This window comes from Bos indicus, chromosome 3, assembly GCF_029378745.1.
Source record: "Bos indicus isolate NIAB-ARS_2022 breed Sahiwal x Tharparkar chromosome 3, NIAB-ARS_B.indTharparkar_mat_pri_1.0, whole genome shotgun sequence".
NCBI classification, from domain to species: domain Eukaryota; kingdom Metazoa; phylum Chordata; class Mammalia; order Artiodactyla; family Bovidae; genus Bos; species Bos indicus.
This window is the reverse complement of record NC_091762.1, coordinates 103054442-103068039: the sequence shown is the minus strand read 5'-3', so window position 1 is coordinate 103068039 and position 13598 is coordinate 103054442. Positions and strand designations below refer to the sequence as shown.

General features: G+C 44.1%; 1 protein-coding gene across 4 annotated transcripts in view; it reads left to right on the top strand.

Moving 5' to 3' along the window:
- Positions 1 to 13598, top strand: part of CFAP57 (cilia and flagella associated protein 57) — a 69027-nt gene that overhangs the window by 16089 nt on the left and 39340 nt on the right. For 2 of the 4 annotated variants that reach the window (XM_070786712.1, XM_019957679.2), the window contains exons 7-11: positions 1403 to 1542; positions 2330 to 2495; positions 3474 to 3587; positions 10937 to 11149; positions 12428 to 12601. In XM_070786712.1, the coding sequence (XP_070642813.1) occupies positions 1403 to 1542; positions 2330 to 2495; positions 3474 to 3587; positions 10937 to 11149; positions 12428 to 12601 (807 nt within the window). The remainder of the gene's footprint in view (positions 1 to 1402; positions 1543 to 2329; positions 2496 to 3473; positions 3588 to 10936; positions 11150 to 12427; positions 12602 to 13598) is intronic. The other 2 variants (XM_019957680.2, XM_019957681.2) reach the window with 2 other exon arrangements.

Below are 13598 nucleotides of genomic sequence, written 5' to 3'. Positions count from 1 at the left end.
AGTGACTTTCACTTTCACTTTTCACCCCCTCTTTCTGACAGCCCAGCACCTCTTTCTGATATAGCAGAGGCGGGTAGAATATGCAGGTAGTTTCTAAGTGGGGAAGGGTCTGAATTTGAGGGAGTTGACAGTTCAGCCTTTGTCTTGGCTTGTGAGCAAAGTATATACACCTCATTGAGTTTCCCAATCATCACTTCTCATGCAGAAGTCCCAGGTATAATGCTTCTGATGACAAACACCTGAAATCTACACATAACATGCAGACCAGTGCAATAGGATACATTTTAACTTAAATCATTCACCCAGTTCTCCTAGCTGCAGCTGACAGAGTCATACAGTCTCTCTGCAGAGAAATTTGGGAGTACTCATTAAGATCCTTAACACCATTCAGATCATTTTGCCCTGTATTCTATTTCTAGAAATGTATCTGTTGTGTGGGGCCCAAACTATTGGTAGTGAAGCCATCAGCTAGGAATGCTGGAGGCACTTACCCACGGCTGCGTCTCTCCCAGCAAGCCCCACACACACTTTCCCCGACCAGGGCCAGTGCTGGGGCCAGATAGGCCCTTTTGGTTCTTATTACAATTGAAGGATGCACTTGAGCAAAATCCATGAGGGAACTTTGAGGAACAAGATTTCTTACTCACAGGTCCTGGAGGGCACATAGCTGCCCAAGGGCCATATGCAGTAAGGCCGTGCGTAAAGAGAGAGGTGGACTGGGGGCTCTGCCTTTATCAGTGTTTGAGGATGGGGTGTCAGGGTTTCGAGAGTTCACTATTTGTTTAATGCTCATTTAGCCATGAGTGTGGGAATTAGGGTACAGGAAGAGTGGGATCATTCAAGAAGTCAGTTATTTAAGTATCCGGGACTTTCTACGAAAGGGATCTTCAAGGGTGGGAGCAACAATTCTTTAGCTGATTGTTTTGCTGGTAACTGCGTCATACAACTGCAATATATTTATTCAAGCTGGAGGTCCTTTGAGATAGATGCCTTGAGATTCAAAAACTTACTGTCAGGCACTTACTCTACAATATCTAAAGAAGTAATCAAAGAGGTACACAGATATACTTGCAAGAATATTTAGTCCATGTTAACGCCTTGATAGAAAAAAATTGGAAAAAAAAGAAAAAGAAAAAAATTGGAGACCACCTAAATGTTCCCACAGTAGAAGAATGGATAAAGTAAATCCTGGTATATTTATAGAATAAAATATTTTATTGCCATTAAAATGTTTTAAAATAATAATAGCATGGGAAAATATGCATTATGTTAAAACAACTTGCCCACAGCCTGATTTCTGTGCATCTGGGCTAATTAACATCCATAAGCAGTAATGAGAGCTGGCGTGCCTGGCCAGTCTTTTGCTTCCTCTGATCAGTCTGATTCTGTGTGACTTCTCTAGGGGGAGCCTGCCCACTTTGAGTATCTGATGTACCCGTTACACTCGGCGTCTATCACTGGTCTAGATACTTGCATCCGCAAACCCCTCATTGCCACCTGCTCTGTGGATCGGTCCGTCCGCATCTGGAATTACGAATCAAAGTAAGAAATGAAAGGCTTTGCTACTGCGGTATGCAAGATTCTGGTTGTTAAATTTTTCCATGCAAATTATTTTAGAGAGTTTTCAATTTTAATTACTTAGAAGCTTTCAGCTGGAAACCGTTTATAAAAAAATCAAGTCCGTCAGACTTCCTTTTTCTCTTTTCACTCTTGCATGAGCTAGAAAATCACTTTGTACTTTATTAAGTGTTTACCATGTGCCATACATATGCTTGGCCCTGGGGACAGAAAGGAACCAATATCTCACCTCCTTCCATACCCTCCTGTGTCCTTCGGCCTTTCCTGTCCCCTCACCACCACTGCCCCACCACTGGATCAGTTCTTTGTCTCATGGAGCTGTCCAGATCACTGTTTCCTCCTTTCAATCCTGATCACTTCCCCAACAACCCTCAACTTCCAGCGATTTTATCCTCCGGGCACAGAATCCCTGAGAATCTCCAGCTTCAATTGGCCCCAGAACATAACTTCTTTGCTTTTACATATAGCTGCTGGGGCTGCTAGGGAAAAAACTGTGCAATACTTCTGAGTTGGAGATCTGAATGGAGCTGTATCTTCCACATCCCTAAACACCCCTTGATCAGTCCCTTCACATGCCATACTCATTGCTGAACACTATCCTCAAATAACAAAAATCTAGAAAAAGAGGTACCAGTAATTACAAGTAATAAAGTATCTCAAATGCCGTTATAAAAATACATACCAGATACAATGGAATGCTCAAGGGACTTAGTGGGCTAGACTTTTATTCAGTAATGTATCTTTTTCACAGTTCTTTGGAACTATTTAAGGAATACCAAGAAGAAGCTTATACAATCAGCCTTCACCCATCTGGACACTACATTGTAGTAGGGTTTGCTGACAAACTACGCATTATGAACCTACTTATTGATGATATACGTTCTTTCAAGGAATACTCCGTCAGAGGGTGCAAAGAGGTAAGAGCTTCTGGAGGTAAGTATCTTGGAAAGTCAGAGTTGAAATATCATGAACTAACACAGCTGAAGAGGTAGACCAGAGAATGTCTTAGAGAATTTTAGTGGCTTAAAAAAATCCAATTTTTCCACCAAAGTTACTGAGTGTATTGGTCCTGTCCCTTTTCTTTTTCGCTCACCTTTGAACCAAACCGTGTGAGATCCCACCTGCAATCTGTCCTCTCTGTGACTGTGGAGTAATTTTTTTTAAGCATTGAAAAGAAAGTTATCACATATTCAGAGTCACAGTTGGGAGGACAGGGTTGGCAATTGGGAGGGATCAGGGAAAATGAGCAACAGTGAAAGACAGTAGCTGCTGCTGCTGCTAAGTCGCTTCAGTCATGTCCGACTCTGTGTGACCCCATAGACGGCAGCTCACCAGGCTCCCCCATCCCTGGGATTCTCCAGGCAAGAACACTGGAGTGGGTTGCCATTTCCTTCTCCAATGCATGGAAGTGAAGTAGCTCAGTCGTGTCTGACCCTCAGCGACCCCATGGACTGTAGCCTTCCAGGCTCCTCCGTCCATGGAATTTTCCAGGCAAGAGTACTGGAGTGGGGTGCCATTGCCTTCTCCAAAAAGACAGTAGCAGCCTATCTGATTTCCCCCATCCCCATCCCGAAGATGACTTACAGAAACAAGACAGAGTTTTAAAGATCACTGTCCCACTCTGAAACTTCTACAGGCAAAATGAATATTCTATTCTCTGATCCAAACAGCTTCATGATTCATGCGCATGGTAGTGTCAGCATCTTGGCCAGTATGAGCTATAGGAATAGTGACATCAAATAGGCCAATTCTGAGTCCTATTTACACCTTCCCCCAATTCCCAGTCCTGCACGTGGTATCAGCATGAACTCTTTGGGAAAAGAAGCTCTCAACTACAACCTCCAGGTAAACCGCTCTTTCTTTCACTATTGGGCTCTCCCTATATTTCTTTGCAGTGTTCCTTTAGCAATGGAGGTCACCTGTTTGCTGCAGTCAATGGGAACGTGATTCACATTTTTTCCACCACAAGCCTAGAGAATATCTCAAACCTTAAAGGACACACAGGGAAGGTGAGTGAGTGAGCAGTGTCCAGGGAAACAAGGGCACAGAGTCAAACATCCTGCTGGCCAATGGGATAAAAGAGAACCAAAGAGAGGTGATTCTTTTCTTCTCGGAGGTCCCTGTCTAGTTGAGGGAAAAGACAATAAAACAAATGCACATACAGATTTAAGTACTAACTGCAGAAAACTCAATGAAAGAAAAATATGGGTTGTTAGAAGAGGAAGTGATGAGGAGTTGACATGATGGAGATTGGGATGTTCACAAAGGCATGGTCCTAAGGAGTGAGTCAGAATTAACCAGACAGACCTAATAGGTCAAGTAATTGCCGACAGGGATCCAAAGACCCTGAGATGGAGATGGCTAGGGGTAGAGGAGGAACTATCTGTGGTACTGAAACATAGGTATCAAGAATGAAACTTGGCGTAAGCTAAGATTGGTGAGGTTAGCAGGGCCTGAGTTCTTGAAATCTTGTTCATGGAACCTTATAGGCCCTGGTAGCTCAGCTGGTAAAGAATCCACCTGCAATGCAGGAGACCCTGGTTCCATTCCTGGGTCGGGAAGATCCCCTGGAGAAGAGATAGGCTACCTACCTCCAGTATTCTTGGGCTTCCCCAGTGGCTAAGTCAGTAAAGAATCCACCTGTAATGCAGGATCCCTGGATTGGGAAGATCCCCTGGAGGAGGGCATGGCAACCCATTCCAGTATTCTTGCCTGGAGAATCCCCATGGACTGAGGAGCCTGGAGGGTTACAATCAGTGGGATCACAAAGAGTCAGACACCACTGAGCGACTAAGCACAGCATATACTTTATCCTCCTTTTTCCTTGAAATCACTGAAGACTCTCAGACCAAGAAATGATATGACCATATTTGCATTTTACAAGATTACTTTGGCTTCAGAGTAAAGACTGTATTGAAAGGGATGAGGGTAGAAGTGGTAAGGAGATTGTTGTCTACGTAATGATAGTATTTTGGAGCAGGATGGGGCTGGTACCAATAGGAAGAAATGTATGCATTCAAAAGATATTTAGGAAATTAAACCAGTAGCACCTGAAGGTAAAGTGGATATGGAGCATGAAGAAAAGGGAGACACCAAAGACTGAAAGGGTAAGAAGTCAGCAGATGAATTTAGATAGAAAAAGCAGTGGGAAAAGAAAGGCATTCTAGGCAGCAGGACATGTTACAGGTAAGGGGATGGGAGTATGGAACAGGACGGTGGTCTGTGGTTTATAGGCTGGAACACTGAGCACATCTGAGAAGTGATACAAAGAGGAGCTGGAGAAGTTTGTTGCATCATGGAGTGTGTGTGTGCCGTGCCAAGGAATTGGACATTAGTCTGTAGGGGATGAGAAATAACTGAAAGGATTTAAGAAAACAAGTAATGGGATCAGAAAGAGAATTTTCCAGACAGTACTGAAAATGGTTTAGAGGGAAGGGAAGCTGGAATGAAAGAGGTCAGCTAGAAAGTGAGGGTGAGCGAGGAACTAGGAACTAAACCATGGCTTTCATAGTAGGGACAAAGAGAAGAAACCTATTATGCTCTATTTTGGACTTGTTATGTTTGCTGTGTCCAGGAGTGTGGTATGTGAGAGTAGACGTCAGAAAGAAGTCTGGGCTAAAAATTTCAATTCAGGGAATTAGGTGGTAGTTAGTGGAAGTCAGAGGCGTAGATTAGATCACTAAGCACTCGTGCAGAATCTGAGATCATGGTCAGGAGACAGGTGAGCAACATGTAAGGGACTGGTAAGAAGAGAGAGACTGCAAATGAAGGTGCAGAGAGAACCTGGAATCAAGGAATTGTATCAAAGCCGCCAGGGAACTAGTTTCCAGACAGATAAAGAAGTCAGTGACCATTGACTTCAGCAACTAACAGGTCATAAGTGTAAGTGCTATTAAGAACAAGTGTATTGAGAGCTAATGAGCGTCCTCCACTCCAGCAGTGTGTTGCAGAAATTTAGAGGAAAGCATACCAGGTGAATGTGATGCTCTTTCTAGACCCGTGCACATCCCCATAGGAAGCCCCACCTCACCAACCCGGGGAGCAGCCGTTTGTTCCATCACTTTACCAGAATCTATAACACTTGTCTCTAATCAGGGATATATGTTAGGTTTACAGGTGTGCTATTAAAAGAAAATACAAAAACAAACAAAAAATATAGATGGAGCATGCAGCCAAAACCATGCATATAGGGAAATTTTTAACATTAAACATGTATTGGAAAAATGATAAAGATGAAAATCAGTGATACAACCATCCATTGAAAAAGATAAGAAGTAGAACAGCAAATTAATTCGAAGAAAACAAATTGAAAGACATCATAAGGATAAGAGCAGGATGGAACAGAGAACATTTACACGATAGAAGATCATCAAACCCAAACTTTGTTTTTTGAAAGCCCAAAATGGACAAACCTTTAGCACAATTGTTTAAGGGAAAAAAGAGAGAGAGAAGATACAAGTAACCAACATGAGTAACAAAAAGGGGTTATTACTACAGGTCTGATAGACATTTTAAAAGATTATAAGAGAGTATTATGAACAACTTTATGTAAATAAATTTGAATAAATATCAGATCAGATCAGTCGCTCAGTTGTGTCCGACTCTTTTCGACCCCATGAATCGAAGCATGCTAGGCCTCCCTGTCCATCGCCAACTTCCGGAGTTCACTCAGACTCACGTCCATCGAGTCAGTGATGCCATCCAGCCATCTCATCCTCTGTCGTCCCCTTCTCCTCCTGCCCCTAATCCCTCCCAGCATCAGAGGCTTTTCCAATGAGTCAGCTCGTCACATGAGGTGGCCAAAGTTCTGGAGTTTCAGCTTTAGCATCATTCCTTCCAAAGAAATCCCAGGGCCGATCTTCAGAATGGACTGATTGGATCTCCTTGCAGTCCAAGGGACTCTCAAAGAGTCTTCTCCAACACCACAGTTCAAAAGCATCAATTCTTTGGCGCTCAGCCTTCTTCACAGTCCAACTCTCACATCCATACATGACCACAGGAAAAACCATAGCCTTGACTAGACGAACCTTTGTTGGCAGAGTAATGTCTCTGCTTTTGAATATGCTATCTAGGTTGGTCATAACTTTCCTTCCAAGGAGTAAGCGTCTTTTCATTTCATGGCTGCAGTCACCATCTGTAGTGATTTTGGAGCCCAGAAAAATAAAGTCTGACACTGTTTCCACTGTTTCTCCATCTATTTCCCATGAAGCAATGGGACTGGATGCCATGATCTTCGTTTTCTGAATGTTGAGCTTTAAGCCAACTTTCTCACTCTCCACTTTCACTTTAATCAAGAGGCTTTTTAGTTCCTCTTCACTTTCTGCCATAAGGTGGTGTCATCTGCATATCTGAGGTTACTGATATTTCTCCCAGCAATCTTGATTCCAGCTTGTGTTTCTTCCAGTCCAGCGTTTCTCATGATGTACTCTGCATAGAAGTTAAATAAACAGGGTGACAATATACAGCCTTGACGAACTCCTTTTCCTATTTGTAACCAGTCTGTTGTTCCATGTCCAGTTCTAACTGTTGCTTCCTGACCAGCACACAAATTTCTCAAGAGGCAGATCAGGTAGTCTGGTATTCCCATACATGAACTGACAAATTCCTAGAAAAATTGAATCTGTAATTTAAAACCTGACAAGGAAAACTATCACTGGAGAAGTAGATCGAATTTTAAGGAAAGCATGACACTAATCTTGGGGCGGGGGGGAAACTCTTCTAGAGAATTTTTTTTAAAAAGTAAATACTTCCAACATTGTTCTAGGAGGCCAGCATAGTTGTGATACCAAAACCTATCAAAGACATCACAAGAAAGGAAAATGGCAAGCCAGTCTTGTGTGTGAACATAAAGATGTCCTAAATAAATTGTCATCAAACCAATCCAGCAATATGTTAAAAGGATAATACAACATGACCATGTTGATTCATTCTGCTGCTGCTACTGCTAAGTCACTTCAGTCGTGTCCGACTCTGTACGACCCCATAGATACAACATTGTTTTAGATTTTGAAATCATTAGTGTATACAACATTAATATAGTAAGGACTAAAAAGCATATGCTTATCTCTATAAATCCAAATATAATAATCAATAACATTGATAGTGTATCAATAACATAACAGATTTAAAAAGCACTTAAAATAATGGGGAATGTACATTATAAAAAAATCTTATATAAGACATTTATTTTAAAAACCTACAACAATCAGCACACTTGATTATGAAATTGTGAAAGAGAGCAAAACATGATGCCTTCTGTTAGCCTTGTACTGAGTTCTATCCAGTGCAATAAGGTACGAAATGGAAATATACATTAGTCCATGCTTAGTTGGCTCCTCAGTCATGTCCAGCTCTTTGCGACCTCATTGACTGTAGCCTGCCAGGCTCATCTGCCCATGGGAATTCTCCAGGCAAGAATACTGGAGTGGGTTGCCATGCCCTCCTCCAAAGGATCTTCCCAACCCAGGGATCGAACCCAGGTCTCCCACATTACCGGCAGATTCTTTACCATCTGAGACACCAGGGAAGCCCAACATTGGTCCATGGGGCTGCCATAACAAAATAGCCCAGACTGGATGGCTTATGAAGAGCAGAAATTTTTCCTCACAGTTCAGAGGGTGGGGAGTCCAAGATCAAAGTGCCAGCACGATTAGAAGAGGGCCCTCTTCCTGGTTTCAGACTTCCTGTAGCCTCCCATGGTGGAAGGGGCGAGCTAGCACTCAGGGGCCTTTCCTAAGAGCACTCATCCCATTCATGAGGGGAGAACTCAGGACCTAATCACTTCCCAAAGGCACCACTTCCTAATACCATCACCTTGGGATGTCAGGATTTCAACATGAATTGAGGTGGGGCTGATGAGAGACAGAAACATTCAGACCATAGCAAAATAAGAGGCATGAGGGTTGGAAAGGAAGAAATAAAGCTATTGCCACGGACAGCATAACTGAGTTTGTAGAAAATTTAGAGAATTTGCAGATAAACTATTAAAATTCGTGAATCTGGGAATATTGTTGGAAATTATTATATTTAAGTCCCTTTTTACATAATAGTGACAAACGATCAAAAAATGTCATTTAAAAGGTAGAGCTCGGGCTAAGACATGGCTAAGGATGTGGCTGGCAGAACTGGAGTCATGGGAACACCCAAAAAGGTGTCCAGTTGGTCAGGAGGTTGGCTACGTAGGATGAGATTGAGAAAATGTGTCGGAGATATTAATGTATTGGAGATTATGGGAGCCAGTCGCTCTACTGGAGAACGGAGTTACAAATATGGAAAAGGGAAAAAGTTAGAATGTTGTTTTTATTTGGCAGTTTTGTTCAGTGACTTGGTAACCTAATTCTGAGAAGTCTTTTTTTCTCCTGCAGTGGGCAGCCTCAGATGTCGCTGCTCGGATGTTTTTCTTTCTTGATCTTTTAGCCTGGTTACCTAGGGCTTGTCCCTGGGTTGACCTAAGCCACTTAATTAGTCATAGATTATGCTTAAGCCCCCTTCCCCAGTTATATTTTCACCCTTCACTGTTGGATTTTTGTTTAGAAAACAGAAAACTGTGATTTTCCTGTCACAGTTCATGGAGTTTATGCTTTTGCTCCATGTTTAGCCAGAAACTAGTAGTTTTGAGGTTCCCTTTCTGACTATACCTGAGAGGGTGCAGCCTCAGCCATGCATCCCACCTTCCAGGCTGCCAGGCATAAGCATGATGTTATTTCTAAGCCTGACTTCCTGGGAAATGCCCCTGGGTCAGAAGCTTATTATTCAGTTGGTGTTGGTCAGATGTTGTGTTTAAACCCTTCGTGCCTGTGAAGCTTCCACCCTGTGTCAGTGGGGTTTTGTACAGCACAGGAGATGCTTTCAAGTGTCCCCACATCCTGCTCTGATTTCTCCTGAGTGTGTGCAGCACAGCACACACATCAGCCTTCCCGATCCCCACAGTTGCCTCTCATCCCGGAAGGGCTCTCTCAACTGTCCCCTTCCCTTCTTCTTCCTGTTCTAATTCTGTTACTGCTCTGCCATTTTGCTTCTGTCAGGGAGTTTCCAGCCTTCTCTTAACTGCCCTCCACCTAGATCTCCACCAATTTAGATGATGTCCATAGGATGAAATTCTCCATGCTCTGTTCCAAATAAGTCAGTCTCCTCCAGCAGAGCTGTGGAGCTCATTGTCTTATGACCAACATCCCCCTGGGAAGAAGTTCTGCTCCACTGCACCGAGTGGAGGGTGAGGGGTATCGACTTTCTTTCCCAAGAGTGACCTCCCTACTCTGTGCGTGGAAAGGGGGTGGGATCCCTCGTCTCTTCAGCTCTCCCCTCATGGTGTAGAACCCCCACCCACTGAGTTAACTGGGGCAGGGGCAACTGGGGTACCAGTATTCTCAGGCTTCTGCACTTGGAGTAGAGCTTCCCCAGCAGGTGGGAACCGGCTAGGGGAAGGGAGATGAGGCCCTCTTGGCCACACTTGCCTGGAATAGAGCTTCTGGGTGGGGATAAGAAATGCCAGCAGGTTTCCCAGGATGAAACCATAGCCAATGACTAAGCTCTGGGGGAGAGAGGGAGCCCCACCTTTTGGCTACAGCTGCCCAGAGTACACTGGAATAAAGTGTTTGAGGATGAGGAGGGTAAAGCAGCAGATCAGTGCTTATCTCCCCCAGTCTCTGTTCCTCCTGAGATTGAGTAGATTTTCTTGAGTGAATGTTTCTGCATTTTCTCTATGCCCTTAAGACAATTGCCAGAGACTTTAAATAACTGTTTTTATAAACTTTTTGGCCACACCACGAGGCGTGCAGGATCTTAGTTCCCCAACCAACGATCAAACCTGCACCCCCTGCAGTGAAAGCGTGGATTCTCAGGACTACCAGGGAAGTCCCTAAATAACTGTTTTTATGATTTTTAAGTTACCTATTATGTAAGGGATAGGCCAGCTGAAGTTCTTACTCTGCCATTTGGAAGTACTCTCTCTATGTAATTTTTGCAACTCCCTTTGAATATATATATATATATATATATATATATATATGTATAATTATTTCAAAATAAAAAACTTTTGTAAAACATAGCAGTGATCGATTGCAGCATTATAGGAATTATTATGATTCAGTCTTTACATTCATAAAGCGAGACAGAAATGAGAATATTTAATCTTCAGTATTTTGCAAACGTGTGAGGAAATAGAATGCTAACTTTCCTACAAAGCTATGATTTGTGTTTACTGAAGGGTATGTTCCAGGAAAGGACACTCTGCCTCAGCATAGTGAATCACATAAGGGGTTCTCCTCCTCTCCTTAAAAGGTGTGTGTGTGTGTGTGTGTGTGTGTGAGTGTGAGTGTACATGCGCACTCCCAACTGGGCGCATCTTCATCCCCCGTAGATTCGTTCAGTTGCGTGGAATACCGATGACAGCAAGCTGATTTCCTGTGGCACAGACGGTGCTGTGTACGAATGGAGTCTGTCCACAGGAAAGAGAGAGACCGAGTGCGTGCTCAAGTCCTGCAGCTACAACTGCGTCACCATCTCCCCTGACGGCAAAATCATCTTTGCTGTTGGGTCAGACCAGACTCTCAAGGAGATTGCAGATTCCTCAGTGAGTCTGCCCCTGTCCCTCCTCTGGGCTGCTGCCTCGATCTGCAGAAGACAGCTTCCTGTGTTTACAGCAGAAAGGGCTTCTCTGAGAACAGGGCCCTTCTTCTTGGGAGAACACCTGCCTCCTCATCCCTAGAGGATCAGCTCAGTAGTTGTTACTTCTGGAATTTCCTGCCCAGTGCCCACCTGACTCGCTTAAGTTGTGGGGCTCTTTTCTATTCCTCCTTTGCTTGCTGACTGTAACTTGTCTCTCACCCTGGAGGGAAGGAGGTCAGCAGCATCTCTAAATGGCGCTCTAACCCGTGATTTGCATGTACTTCCGTGGGCTAAAAACAGAACCGTAGTTATTGCTATCACCTAAGCTTGCCTCCATAATTGTTTGGAAATCCCCAAACTCTGAAATTTTAAAATTATGCACCTTGGCTCCCAGATAGTTAAGGGAGGAAAGAAGAGCTTGGCAAGGACACTTCCTGGAAAAGGAGCAGTGTCCTCCTCCACGAGTCCAACCAAGAGGAGGGTATCTCTCCAGTATACCCCCAGGTAGCCCCCAGCGTGGTGGTTTCCACGGTGCTGCACCAGAACAAAGCTTCTTAAGGGGAGGGCCATGGTTCACATCTCATGGTATCCCTACTAGGTGGCACAACACATGGCCCACAGAAAACACCCAGTAATAATTGGTGGCTAGGTGGATGGGTGGGTGGATGAGTGAATTAAAGAGTGAAGGAATGAAGTAATTCCCTGAGAGTGTAGTTTTGTTCCTATAATGGACATTAATAACTATTTGCTGGATAGATTTATGATCCACATCCCATTATTAGTTTGAGATACACGATAAGAGTAGCAGTTGAGAGCATACTCTCGGGAGCCTGAGTGCAGTGGGTGAGTTGAGGTAACTGACCTAGCCTCCCTGTGTCTCTGTGCCTGTGTTTCATCATCTTTAAAATAAGGATGGCAATAACTACCTTAAGGGGTTTTGTGAGGGTTAAATGAGTCACAACCTGTAAAAGCGGGAGAGCGCTTCTGGGTATCTTAGGAAACTTTCCCTAGTGTTACTCCTAACTCCTAGAACTGTTTGCTCACCAGTCAAGCCGCCAAGAAATATTTAGTTTGTGCCCTTTTATGTGCTAGACACTAAGCCAGATGCTAAAAGGGATGGAAAACACACATTTTAAAATCCAGAAGTTGCCCTAATGTTGCTATTAAAAGCAAGGAGAGTGACCTGGGGACACTGGGGACGCGCTTCAGCCCCTCGCCCTGAACAGAGCTGGCTGTGTTTCAGGTAATTCGAGAGATGTCAGCATTTGACGTCACCTACACGGCCGTCGTCATCTCCCACTCCGGGCGCATGATGTTTGTGGGCACCTCGGTGGGGACCATCCGTGCGATGAAGTACCCGCTCCCTCTGCAGAAAGAATTCAATGAGTACCAGGCCCACGCAGGTCCTGTCACCAAGGTGAGGGGGACTTTCCCTGGGGTTCAGTCCCAGATTCAGGTCTTGAGCGATCCACCTGGTCCTGCCTGTGGCATACCTGGTTCATCCCTTCCCCCTCCCAGCACCTTGTCTCTCCCCTTATTTATTAATCCAGCCAAGCATTCAGTAAACACTCGCTGGCTCTTAATGCTCTTTGTTTGAACTACTCCCAGGAATTTGTCCTAGGAAGTGGTCAGAGGTGCTCCTGAAGATGTATGTACAAGGTTGTTCATCATATTATTTTGCATAATAACATGGGCCATTTGAGAGATGCTGAAGGGCCCTGCTCAGCTGTTCTCTACAGGCCAGCACCCTCCTGTCCCAGCTGCTAATGGCTCACAGCTGTCCTTCTCCACAGGGTTGTTCTGGACTAAAAGGAGACAGCCTGGGAGATGAGCCCCCATCCCTCCCCAGGGGCAATAACCTGAGCACACTTTTGTAAACTGTCCTTCCATCCCCCCTTCTAAAAAAGCAGTGTCCCTGTTTACAATGGGATCCTGAAGAACAGCCTCTGGGAAATGTGTTCTCTCTCCCTCCTCCCTCTCTCAACTCCAACTGAACAATACCAGCCCCTGAGGTTTCTCATTAAGTCCCAAACTTTAAATTGGCTTGCCTGCAGACACATCCTTATTAGGAAAGGATTTTTTCATTATAAACCAGAACATTCCTGTACTGAACCTGAGTCTTGGGTCCAAAGTAAATTACTATCACATATCTCCCCGCTTTGCTTTAGAACCACTAAATTTTGTGTATGTTTACTTTTCTGATTATAAAAGCAGGACATGTTTATTTTAGGAATAAAAATCCTAATCAGTTCAGTTCAGTTAAGTTCAGTCGCTCAGTTGTGTCCGACTCTTTGCGACCCCATGAATCGCAGCACACCAGGCCTCCCTGTCCATCACCAACTCCCGGAGTTCACTCAAACTTACGTCCATCGAGTCGGTGATGCCATCCAGCCATCTCATCCTCTGTCGTCCCC